The 12421-nt window shown below is 43.0% G+C and overlaps 1 protein-coding gene across 1 annotated transcript in view; it reads left to right on the top strand.

The window, feature by feature from the left end:
* CYBC1 (cytochrome b-245 chaperone 1) overlaps nt 1–12421 on the top strand; it is a 173672-nt gene that overhangs the window by 75063 nt on the left and 86188 nt on the right. Inside the window, exon 2 of the mRNA XM_078654652.1 lies at nt 9940–10044. Coding sequence (XP_078510778.1) covers nt 9960–10044 — 85 coding nt within the window. The 5' untranslated portion in view covers nt 9940–9959. The remainder of the gene's footprint in view (nt 1–9939; nt 10045–12421) is intronic.

The following is a 12421-nucleotide window of genomic DNA, read 5'->3' as shown; positions in this document are numbered from 1 at the left end:
TTTCACTCAGGTGATTTAGTAGGGCAATGGTGTCAACCACGCAATCCCTATGGCTTTTAGACGCCACCAATAGGTCGTCAATGTATTGTACCAAAACAGATTTTCCAGGTAAGACTAAAGTTTCCAGGCATTTTTTCAAGATCTGATTAAAGATAGAGGGGCTTTCTGTGTACCCCTGGAGGACCCTGTTCCAGACATATACGTTACTGTTGAAAGCAAATGAGAAAAGAAATTTGCTATCTGGATGCAATGGGATCGAAAAGAACGCATGACATAGGTCGATCACAGTGAACCATTCAGCATCCCAGGGGATCTGATACAGAATCACTGCTGGGTTCGGGACAATAGGGCAGCAAGGAACCACAATTTTGTTTACCTTTCTCAGGTCCTGCACTACTCGATACTTGCCACTAGGCTTCTTAATGCCCATAATGGGTGAATTACACGGGCTACTCATTACTTCCTGTATGATGTTTGCTTCTAGCAATTTCTGTATTTCAATAGCAACACCTGCCCTCACTTCGGCACTCATTTTGTAAGGCTTAGTGTTAGGGTAAACTGCATTTTCTTTCATTGTTATCTGTATTGGATCTATATTTTTCATTAATCCTACATCCTTTCCAGTAAAGTCCCATACTTCTGACTTCACTGTCTGCTGGAGTTCTTCAGGTAAGTCCTGTATAGTCAGTCGTTTTATTTCTGAGTCAGGTCTAATTAGCATTAGCTTGTAGATACCGTCTTCATCTGGGGTTTGAATTTCGACGCCCTTTGGTGTGCAAAAGATGGTACAATTCATTTTGCACAGCAAATCACGTCCCAGTAAATTTACCGGACTGGTATCACAGACAACAAATCTGTGCATTTGCTTAAAGTTTCCAATTGAGATCTCCATGGGTTCGGTAACAGGTGTACTAATTAATTGATTAGATACTCCTACTACTTGGATTGCTTCTCCCGAGAGGGGTAGGTTTGGATCGTCCACTGTTCTCACAGTAGAACGGGTAGCACCAGTGTCCAATAGAAAGGTGACATCATTTCCATCAACCTTTCCTTCAATGTATGGCCCTGACTGGTCTACCGGCAAAGAGGCGCCAAGTACGCACTCCTCGTCCTCCCCTCTCAGGCCCCGTCAGTACTGGTCATCACAGAAAAACGTATCGCTCAACAAATACTGCGAAGTTGCTGTATTTCTATCTTCATTGCCTCCCCAGACTTCTACATCATCACCCTGTGGTGACTTCCCTTTAAATATAGGCTTTGGCGCTCGTGGCACTTGAATCGTTTTTACCTGCTGCTGGGTCTTTCTTTGCTTTTCATTCTGCGTCTGTGGAATTAAATCAGGTGTTTGGGCATTATCACTTTGTAAATATGGACACTCGTCTCGCCAATGTCCAATTTCTCCGCACTGATGGCAGGGAAATTTCTTTTTCGCTTCTTCTCTACTCATTTTAGGTCGGGGCTTTCCTCCATTCCCTCCCCCAGGACCTTGGTTCTGAGTAACTTTATTTAATTTACTCAGTTGCTTTTCTTGCTGTTCTGCGAGCTTCACTTGAGCCCACATCACCTTTTCCTTCAGGGCCTTTTTCTTTTCTGCCATTTCGTCCTCACAGTACTTTGCGTACCGTAGGACCTCATCTATCTTTTTGGTATGCCAACAGATTTTATTATCCTTTATCCACTGACAAATTTCGGGTCTTAAACCGTTTACAAACCTGTAAATGAAATGGGTCATGTCCTTCATCTCGATGTTATCTATACCACTGTATGTTTTAAATACCTGCAACAGCCTTTCATAAAAAGAATGCACTGTCTCATCTCTTTCTTGCGTGGTCCTATCTATCTTGGTCCAATCAGTTTCCTTTGCAGGCACTTTTAATTTCAAATGTTGAATTACTTGTTCATACTTCCTCATCACTTCCTTCGATGGTTCCCCTGTTTTGTCGTCTCTCGGGTATTCCTCACTAGGCCAAGCTATGGCTATCTTACACTCAGTCCACAGATCTACAGGGACCACTATGTCGAAGAACCCATCCAGGTCCTTCCATAGGCATTTCTGCACTTTTACGAATCTCTCTACCTGCCGGTACCAGTCGATTGGCTTTTCTCGCATTTTCGGGAAGTCATTTGTAAAGGACACAATATCCTGACGGGACCATGGAACATGTACATATTTTCCTCCTGGCACTTCACGCATAGGGCATAACTGTTCTGGCTTTTCAGCTTCTCTTAGAGCGAATTCGGGAGTTTCCTGCCTAGACCTGGCCTCATCTTTTTTCCTAGCCCATCTGGCTTTCCATTTTTCTACGTCTCCCCATTTCTGCAACACTGTCAATAGTTCTTTGACCTGTGCCTTTTTCCCTGATATATTCAGGTTTTCCAAATCTTTGTCTGAAAATTCTGCTCGGTATGGCTTCTGCAAGGGTTTCGATTTTGAAATGTCTATTCCCATACTAGCAGCAGTATCTGTCAATTTTTCATGAAGTACTCGGACATTGCGGGTAAGACTTTTGCACATAAACAACAGCTCTTCTTCAGAGTAGGTATTCAATCTGTCTAATCCTACGTTTCCTGCCATTAATTCTTCGATTTCTACTCTCAGTTTGTGGAGGTCTAAAGGTTTCGTTTGCGAAGTTTGTTTCTCTAATTCTTGACTCCATCTTTCGATTTCCTCAGGTGTGACCAAAGTGACACTTCTAGTACCCGAAGTCGATTCCATCTGAATCTCCCTCGCATTGAAAGGATTATGTCTTTTCTGCATCCTTTTCCCTGTATTTCTAATGGGCAGATCCAGCAGTGAGACTTCAGACTCACACTCACTCGTCTGTTCATCTATAATTAAGGGTTCAGGTCTGGGCGGTGCTATGACGGGAGTAATGACTGGAGGTTTTGGACTTTCATGCCGATCCCCGTACAATGAAACCACGGGTCCGATTGTTACTGGGATTGTCAATGCTTCAGGACTGGTGTTTAACTGGGTCATTTTATGAATGATCTCAGCTCTCTGTTTTGCTAGAACCTCCCGCTCCTTCTCTTCCAGTAATCTTTCTATAGATTTGTCATGTAACACCTGCGGGGTCAGTGTGGGAGCATAACTCGGGGCAGTGGGATGAGTCTCACTAGGCCCTTCACCATAATTTGGTCTTGGGAATAAACTTCCTGATCCTAGGGACCTTCGTTCCTCCTCATACTGTGACTGTAATAACGGCATTCCTGAACTTGAGGGTCTCATCTCGCCTCCGTAGGGAGGTCGAGAACAAAAATCTCCTTCACGGGAATATCCTGTCTCCCCACTAGCTGACATTCTGGGGTATATGTTTCTGGTATCCACTGGTCCTAGACTCTCGGTATAGGGAGGTATGTGGTAACCCCCTCCTACACTTGCGGATCTAACTTCTTCCTGGGGAGGAAGTCTTCGGGAAATATCTCCTGCACTGGAAGGTCGATGTCCTTCATTATAAGGAGGCGGACTTCTTGTACATAGGTCATCTAATAATTCATCATCCGACTCTCCGATGGGTACCCAATGTTTAGATTTTTCTAACCGTTTCTGTCCCCCAGAAGGATCATCTGCTGGCATCATGGGAAACAATCCCTCCACTATCATGTTCTGCCTCCACTGTTTCATCTTTTTAGCTCGTGCTTCCTGCTTCAATTTTGGATAAAATTTAGTTAACCCTTTATCCATTCGGGGCTTATCCCTTTCAAAAGCCTCAATTTCCCATTCTTCTAGTGCTTCATACTGCGTTAACCTAGGTCTGGGATGTAAATCATTCATGCGGGTTCTCAGATTGAATAGAATTCTGCTGTTAAATGTACCCTCTAACGGAAAAGCCAATACTCCGTCATCTTTCGTGTATTTCACCCAATTCTCCAACCATACACATGTGTTGTACCCTTTATCGATCATCATAAAAGATGCGGGAGTGTTGGGTTGCGGTATGACAACACCTTCTCTAGTTTTAATCGGCTTGTCCTTTTTGAAATAATTCTTCACCTTATTTACAAGAGATACTTTTCTCTTTGTTCCGTACATAATGTCGTTTTTAACACCTTTCCACTGATCGTTCTCAAATCCCATATAACCTGGATCAGGTCTGGTATGCGGTCTATACGAATGCCACATACGCTTTTGCGAGTGATTTTGTTTACAAAATCACTTCCAATCCGAGTGCGTCTTTTATTTTCGTGCGACCAATGAAATGCACGAGTTCAAAAAATCTCGACCAATGGGTGCGCGGCCTTTTCGCGAGACAGTTCCCACGCTCTGGCGCTCGCCCCTCCTTTACAATTTCAGCTCCGCTAGCAGCCTGCTGTGTCTACCAATCCCAGCGCGGCACGGAGTGACGTCAGAGCCGCTTCGCGACTGACTCCCTCCTTCACAAGGTAACGGAAACTTTCTTTCTTTCTAAAGTGTTCAGTGCTTGGTTATTTAACAACGAATACACATTCGCCACTGTGCTCAAGTGTCTAGACAGGAAAGATTTGTTTTACTGCAAGTAAACTACTTCCATTTACTTTTCACTCACTACGAGTAGATCTCTTCTGCCTACCCTTCACACTAGCATTGGAGAACCTGTTACTCCCCTAGACTCATCCACCTTTCCGGGATATATCCGAGCCTAAAGTTTCCCTAGCGAACCCCTTTGCTTTCACTCGAGCTCCGATGAACCTGCTACTCTTCCGGTGCGACCCTCACTAGGTTATGCCACAGTAGGAATTTTGCCAATGAACCTCGTTACTAACATTTATTCAATCATACATTCAGAAAAACCCTAGTTAGTGCTTCCAGTTCTGCCTAACCTGCACCAACTTTCCTTGGGCCAGTGACCTCAAAGCAAGTGGATTCTATTCACCACTCGCTATTCAATTCCCCGGGGATTCTTAACAACATGCAAGACGTTTTACGTACGAATGGATTAATACATATAACAATATGATAAGAAGAATAACAATTTTAAAACATTTCATAATTTTTTCAAAGTAAACGATTTTCAAGTGAGTGATCAATTTCCCTTGAAGCGCCTACTCTTATAGCAGCATCCGACTTGGCTAGACTAACTAGTCCTACCTATCCTTTAACTAGTCCCTAACCATCCTCTTCGCTACCAGAAAATTACTGCTAGAGATCGCGGGTCACCCGACCAATAATTTCGCCACTTCTGGCTTCGGGCCCATATACTTTACTTTATCATATACTTTGATCAGATGACCACACAATCTACTATCAATAATTGTGAGTTCCTTTCGATGACTTCCAGTGTACCCAACTTACCATCCACCGTTATGGGTACCTATGACCACGATGGGTCAGGGAGCTAGCTGTAAAAGGAAAGGCAGCAAAATACAAACCCAAACTTATATACTTTATTTTATGAAATGACCACGGACAACTGGAAGTTTTGAAAGTTTATCTTAAATTCAAGTAAAAGACAGTCATACAGCTTTATCAAAAGAAATACTAATGCGACAGGGAACCCGCTAAGTGAGAGGAAAACTAAGATAAGGGCAAAGTGAACACGCTATAAATCTGAGTTACTTTAGTCAGTTTTACGAGAGAAAAACCACGACCATATTAGGAAGTTGCAAACTGCAATACAGAAAATGATTTCTAAAAGGTAGGGTAACATAGGAACACGCTATGAAATCAAATGCAAATGACTTTATGAAATGCAATGGTTGCAGGAGAAAGCATGGAAAATTATTCACGAGCAAGGGTATGTCTTTATTGAAGCAAAGACAGAAAAATAGGAAGGTGCAGTTTAAGAACTTAGAGCAATATTTACCTAGACTGGTGTGAAAACCAACCCTGGCCACGGGTCAGTTAAGGACAGGAAAACCCTCAAGGAAGGATAACCCTCAGTGGGACAGCAGGTGCAGAATGGACACCCCAGGACAGGACAGGAAACCCAGATTCAGATCAGGACAGGACCACCAGGATACGACCAGCACCCGCAGTTCGGAAGCAACGCCTGCGCTCCACCCTCTCTGCAGCTATCAGTCAGGACCCCGATTGGGTCAGCGAATTCCCAGCAAAGTGCTCCGCCAGCACTTAAGGTTCAGTAGAACCTCCAGAGTCTATGGTCAAATTTCGGACAGAGTGCTCCGCAGCACCTCTGTATCAAGTCACCTATTGAGTGCGTTGGGTCAGTGACAGGTCAGCTATTCAGACAAGTCGGACAATTTCTCTAGCTAAACCTAGGCTAGATATACTCTTTTGGGTCAGTGTACCACCCCCCAATGTTGCAAAGTGTCAGAATCCCCAAATTTCGATTGGTCCTAAGGTAGGATTTGGTTAACGCACCAATCAGAACAGACTATTCTAAGGCCTAATTTGCATGTTAAGGTGCCGCCTAGCAAGATTGGGGTTCCCATGAGAAAGTCGCACGGAATACAATGAAACTTATACATTTGTAACAACATAGGGACATTGGCTCCATCCTCCTGGGTCAGAGGTAATTCTCTCAGGAGCATCTCGACTGTGGTTGCCAGCTGGCTGAGTTCCACGGTCCAAGTCTGTCTTTGGCCTTGCATCTTGAGCATGCGCAGAAAGGACCTTCAAAATGGCTCACGACCCATTCGGACCCCCATTTCCCGTGTTACATGAAAAGTAAGCGAAAACAAATTAGTACATGAAAATAAATGAATGTATTACATGTCATGATTTCACAATACAGGTTTCATCATTATAAAAATATACTATGCGTTATTGGTAAGTGCAACGAACAATTTCACAAGAGCAGCAGCACAAAGCTTCACCACGTTAATACAAAGATGCGCCATCTTGTGGCCATTACGCATGCGCACCCTTTCCCTCCAAAACTATCTCTAAGTGTAGTCACGTGAGCGTGACTGACGCATGCGCAGAAGAGGAAAGTCAAGCAGCGGCCATTTTAGGGACACGGATTAATCGTATTAGTAAAACACATATACAAGCGTCTCTATGATACATATATATCGGAAATAAAAGATATTAGTAAAACGTACAATTCGTTACGAGGTTACAACGGTTTCGAGGTTCATGAATCGAGCAAGTCGCGATGCGAAATCTTGCTCTATCAGCACAATGTTTGTTGCTGTTGAATTTCTGTAAGCTCTTCTGGGAACTCCCTGTTTAGCTCATGTGCCTCAATAATTTGTGTAATTTTAAGTTCTGCAGTATGATGGTGTTTGAAATGGGATTTTTGGTCGGCTAGGGCATATGCCAAAGTCTGGCAAAAACCACCACTCTAGTCAGGATAAGGGAGTTACACTCCTAAAATAACCACTGCTCACCCCCTTGGTAGCTTGGCACGAGCAGCTAGGCTTATCTTAGAGGCAGTGTGTAATGCATTTGCACATAGCCAACAGTAATACAGTGAAAGCACTACAAAAGGACACCACACCAGATTAGACAAATATCCAATATTTTTTATATACTTAACCCCTTCTGTGCGTGCGGAATTCCCGCGCTGTTATGGCGTTTCCGTTAGTGGGCGGGGATTCGGACAGCCGGGGGCAGTCCTGCACACACGCCCACCGTGACGTGTGACGGGTCCCAGCCGTCACAAGCATGGAAGAGGTTAAAACAAGTCCAAAACAATAAAAATCCACAATACAGTATTTAAAAATCTGCAGTTATCAAAATACGCTTTAAAAACAGTTCTTGATGTCGATAGCTCCGTCCGGGGCTATCACGGCATCGTGAGCAAACAAATCCTAACAGTTCAGGCTGGTCGCCGCGTTGCGGACCAGCTACGATGTCGGGAAGACCCACAAACAGTACCTGTTAGAGATGCAGGGCGTTGAGGCCCTTGAAGTCACTTGCGTTGCAGGTCGAGCTCCTTTCTGTTTGGATCAGGAGTGCTGGCGTAGGAAGTGCAGTGGTGCAGTTTGCAGTGCCCTCAGGTCGCGGTGCGAGCAGCGGCGTCAGATGGTGTCGTCGGTGAGACCAGGGTCGCGGTGCGAGGTGAAAGCGGTGCTCGTCACGGTGCTAGCAAGTCCCGGTGCAAGCAGTGGCGTCGTTGCTTATGCGCTGTCGTCGGCTGACGAACGGGAGTTGATGGTGCCGGCGTCGGTAGGCCAAGGCTGCAGTGCAGGATGAGGTCAGATTGTCGTGTAACCTTACGAGCGATGCCCTCGAACCATGGTGGAACGCCGGGGAGGCCTATACATCGTTGTGAAGCGAGGCGGTGTGGAGTGCGGTGCCCACAGTTCACGGTGAGAGCAACGGCCCGGTAGCAGCGTCCGCAGGTGTCGTCGGTGACACCAGGGTCGCGTTGCGGTGGTGCTCTCTACGGTGCCCAGGCTTCGGCGTGAAGCGAGGTGGTGCGTAGTGCGGTGCCCACAGGTCGCTGTGCGAGCAGCGGTGTCAGCAGGCGTAGTCAGTGAGACCAGGGTCGCATTGAGGCGGTGCCCTCTGCGGTGCCATCAGGACACTGAGTCGGCAGTGGCGTCGTAGACGTTGTGGAGTTGCTTCTTCTGTCACAGCACAAAACACACAGTCCCCAGTGCTGAGGGCAGAGAAGCTTGCAGTCTTTGCTGTTCCGGAGACTTCTTGAACAGGGGGCAAGCTCTACCTCAAGCCCTTGGAGAAACTCACAAAAGTAGATTGCAGAAAGTTCAGTCCAGTCCTTTCACTGCCCAAGACAGAAGCAGCCTCTGTAGGCCAACACAGCAAAGTGGTAGTCCCTCCTCACAGCTTCTCCAGCTGTTCTTCTTGGCAGCCTTGATCCAAAAGAGTTCTAAAGTTCAGGGGTCGGGGCCCCAGTATTTGTATCTAAAAATCCTTTGATCGTCTAGGCAGAGGGTGTCTGTGCCCAGCCAGAACCAGTTCTGCCTTCTCTGGTGTGATTTCTTGGCAGGGGCTGGAGACGGCATTGTCAGAGGCAGACCAGGCCCTTTGAGGTGCGAGAATCTCCTCCCATCTTCCTCCATCGCAGCCCAGGCCTATTCAGCCCTTTCCTGAGCTACCTAGACTATCGGGAGCCACCCTTGCTTCCTAGCCATCTGTCGTCCAAAACCCAGACAGGCAATCCACATTCCAGCAGAGGCACACGGGATGACTGAGCAAGAAAATTAATAATAATAATAATATCAACGCCGGGACACTTCCGTCGGGGGTAGCCGTGCACTCTTTAAGATGCATAATAATAATAATAAGAAGAAGAAAATACATACTTCCTAAAAGTGGTATTTTCAAACACATAATTTAAAAATCACCTTTACTAAAAGATGCATCGTTAGATTCTGAGTTCAGGCATACTAAATTTTATTTTCCGACCTAGTTCCCAGGGCCAGTTATGTTTATAAGATGTTATAAACAAACCTCCCATTCTGTCCTATGAGGAACAGGTAACCTTGCAATAGTGATAAATGAAATGGGCTGTAATTCACCATCAGGACATGCCACACACTCCAGGGCATGTCCTACCTTTCACATACACTGCACCCTGCCCACAGGGGTACTTTGGGCCTAACTTAGGGATGCCTGACATGTAAGAAAAGGGAAGGTTAGGGACTGCCCAGTGTGTGCACTGGCAAGTCGACATGGCAGTTACAAACTGCGCGTAGACTCTGCAACGGCAGGTCTGAGTTACCTTTTTAGGGCTACTCACGTGGATAGCACAATCAGTGCTGCAGGCTCACTAGTAGCATTCGATTTACAGGCCCTGGCACACCCAGTACACTTTAATAGGGACTAACAAGTAAATCAAATATCCAATCATGGAAACACCTATCCATAACACAATTTACACAGAGAGCATATGCACTTTAGCACTGATTAGCAGTGGTAAAGTGCCCAGAGTCCTAAAACCAACACAAACCGGTCAGGAAAAAATATGAGGAACAAGCAAAAAGTTTGGGGATAACCCTGCAAAAAGGGCCATTTCCAACAGATGGTATATAGGGTGTATGCAAATGTATGCTGCACAGACTAAATTGATTTTGTTCCTTTATCAGGTTTGCCTAGTTTGAAGAAGATGTACATGCAGGTGGAGAGCCACACAGGCAGTGTCCTGCATCTGAAAAGAGCTCCCAGCATCCGCTCCTGGTCCCTTCTTGTTGGTAAGGCTGGGGTGATTCTTCTTTTAATATGTGAAGTAATCTACAGTGATGAACTGCAGCATGTATTAAACCTTTTTTTCTTAAGACTGTGTAAACGACATTGAAAGCAAGCTACTTGCCTTTAACAGTTGATGTCCTACCCTTACTAAAATCTTCAGCTGTAAGCAGGGGCTTAATCCTTCAGGACCTTTTAATTTTCATAGCATTTATAGTTAGTGCAATTGAAATACGGATTTTATGAAAGGCTTTCAGAATGCTCTGCATTCTACCGTACAGAATGTTGGAAATGCCTTGGCACGAAAAAGGAGGAGTAACCCTATTAACTATAGGGACGGGGTAATTAGACAAGAAAAAGTACAAGTTCCTAACTTTGTGTGTGGATCAAGTATTGTACTATAAATATGTACAATGACGGTGGGGTCTGTAAACTCATTCAATTATTTAGAAAAACTGGTAGTTAAAAAGACAGCAACAATTTCACCATATATCCCTTGCACGTATGGATTCCCAGTTACCCCGCTAGCACATTGATGCACAGAAAACAGTAAGGCCAAGACCAAAAACAATTAAAAAAAGAACAATCGATTGTTATTCATATTTTGTTAAAAAAAATTAAGACGCATGTAAAAACTTATTTTCCAATGATCAATACTATTAACACATTTGAATTAATGATTAAAAAAAAGCACAAAAACTACACAAATTATATTTGAATTGATGATTAAAAGCAAGCAAGAAAACTACACAAAAGTCGACGCAGCGTTTGGGTGGGATTAGGATCTCACCCCTTCTTAAGGACAGAGTTTTCTGAAAATGTAATATACAACAATTCAATCATATATTAGTTTATACATTTGTTTGTATGGCACATTTTAAGAACAAAAGTAAAAAAATTGGCGCATACTGTCATTATATCGCCCCGACAAAAATGAATAATAGAAACAACACATGATCCACCGTTACTAAAATGTGACGTACCTATTAAAGTCTTTTAGAATCTTTGTTGAATGTGAGCCCTATATGATTCAGATGGGAAACATTCTGCCAGTAGATTTTGGGTTAAAAATAAGGAATGTCCTGTAATGAGACAAAACGTGTTCAACTCCAATAATATTCATGAGACAATTTATTAATAGAGGTATATGAAGCCGATCCAGAAAGTTTGAAATTGCGTACCTTCTTTTATGATACTATTCCTTCATAAATTCATAAATTGCGTTCGTAGGTGCCACCTGATAAATTTGTAGCTAATTAATAGCTACCTTTAAAGATAGAAAGGAGTATAAGCCGTGATTTAATAAAAACATGGCCATTGTAATATATAATTTAAGAATTCTTAAATTATATATTACAATGGACATTTTTTTATTTAACAAAAACAAACATAACATACTGAAAAACTGTTACCTCTTTTGATACTTTGAAGAGTTTTTATCGTTTTTGAGTTGCACCATCTAAGAAAGCAACAAAACCAGGTAATAGCCGGCCTGCATGTTTAAAATCAGATCATTCTTAGAAGATGCGTGATATTCTAGAGAATAATTATATAAATGTATTTCGCAGTAATAAATCGCCAAAAAATTGAACATCGAGAAACCAATAAATGATAGCCAACTCACGGCTCACTTGTTTCTGATGAAAGCTCTCTGTTTTTCAATGGTAAGCACTCTCTTATTAACTTAGCATTTTTGTACCAACAGACAGTCATCTTGAATATAGCTTATACCCCTTTCTATCTTTAAAGGTCGCTATTGACTAGCTACAAATTTATCAGGTGGCACTTACGAAACGCAATTTATGAAGGAATAGTACCATAAAAAAAGGTACGCAATTTCGAACATTCTGGATCGGCTTCTATATACCTCTATTGATACATTTTCTCGTGAATAATATTGGAGTTAAACACGTTTTGTCTCATTACAGGACCTTCCGTATTTTTAACCAAAAATTTACTGGCAGAATGTTTCTCATCTGAATCATATAGGGCTCACATTTAACAAAGATTCTAAAAGACTTTAATAGGTACATCACATTTTAGTAACGGTGGATCATGTGTAGTGTCTATTAGTCATTTTTGTTGGGGCGATATAATGACACAGTATGTGCCAATTGTTTTACTTTTGTTCTTAAAATGTGCAAAACAGACATGTATAAACTAATATATTATTGTATTGTTGTGTATTCAATTTTCAGAAAACTCTGTCCTGAAGAAGATGTTTGATCCTAGTCTCACCGAAACGCTGCGTCGACTTTTGTGTGGTTTTCTTGCTTACTTTTAATCAACAATTCAAATATGACTTTTGTTTAGTTTTTGTGCTTATTTTTATTCATTAATTCAAATGTGTTAATAGTATTAATTATTGGAAAAGAAGTTTTT

This window comes from Lissotriton helveticus, chromosome 7 (assembly GCF_964261635.1).
Source record: "Lissotriton helveticus chromosome 7, aLisHel1.1, whole genome shotgun sequence".
Taxonomy (NCBI): domain Eukaryota; kingdom Metazoa; phylum Chordata; class Amphibia; order Caudata; family Salamandridae; genus Lissotriton; species Lissotriton helveticus.
The sequence above is the reverse complement of the archived record's forward strand: the minus strand, read 5'-3'. Positions and strand labels throughout refer to the sequence as shown.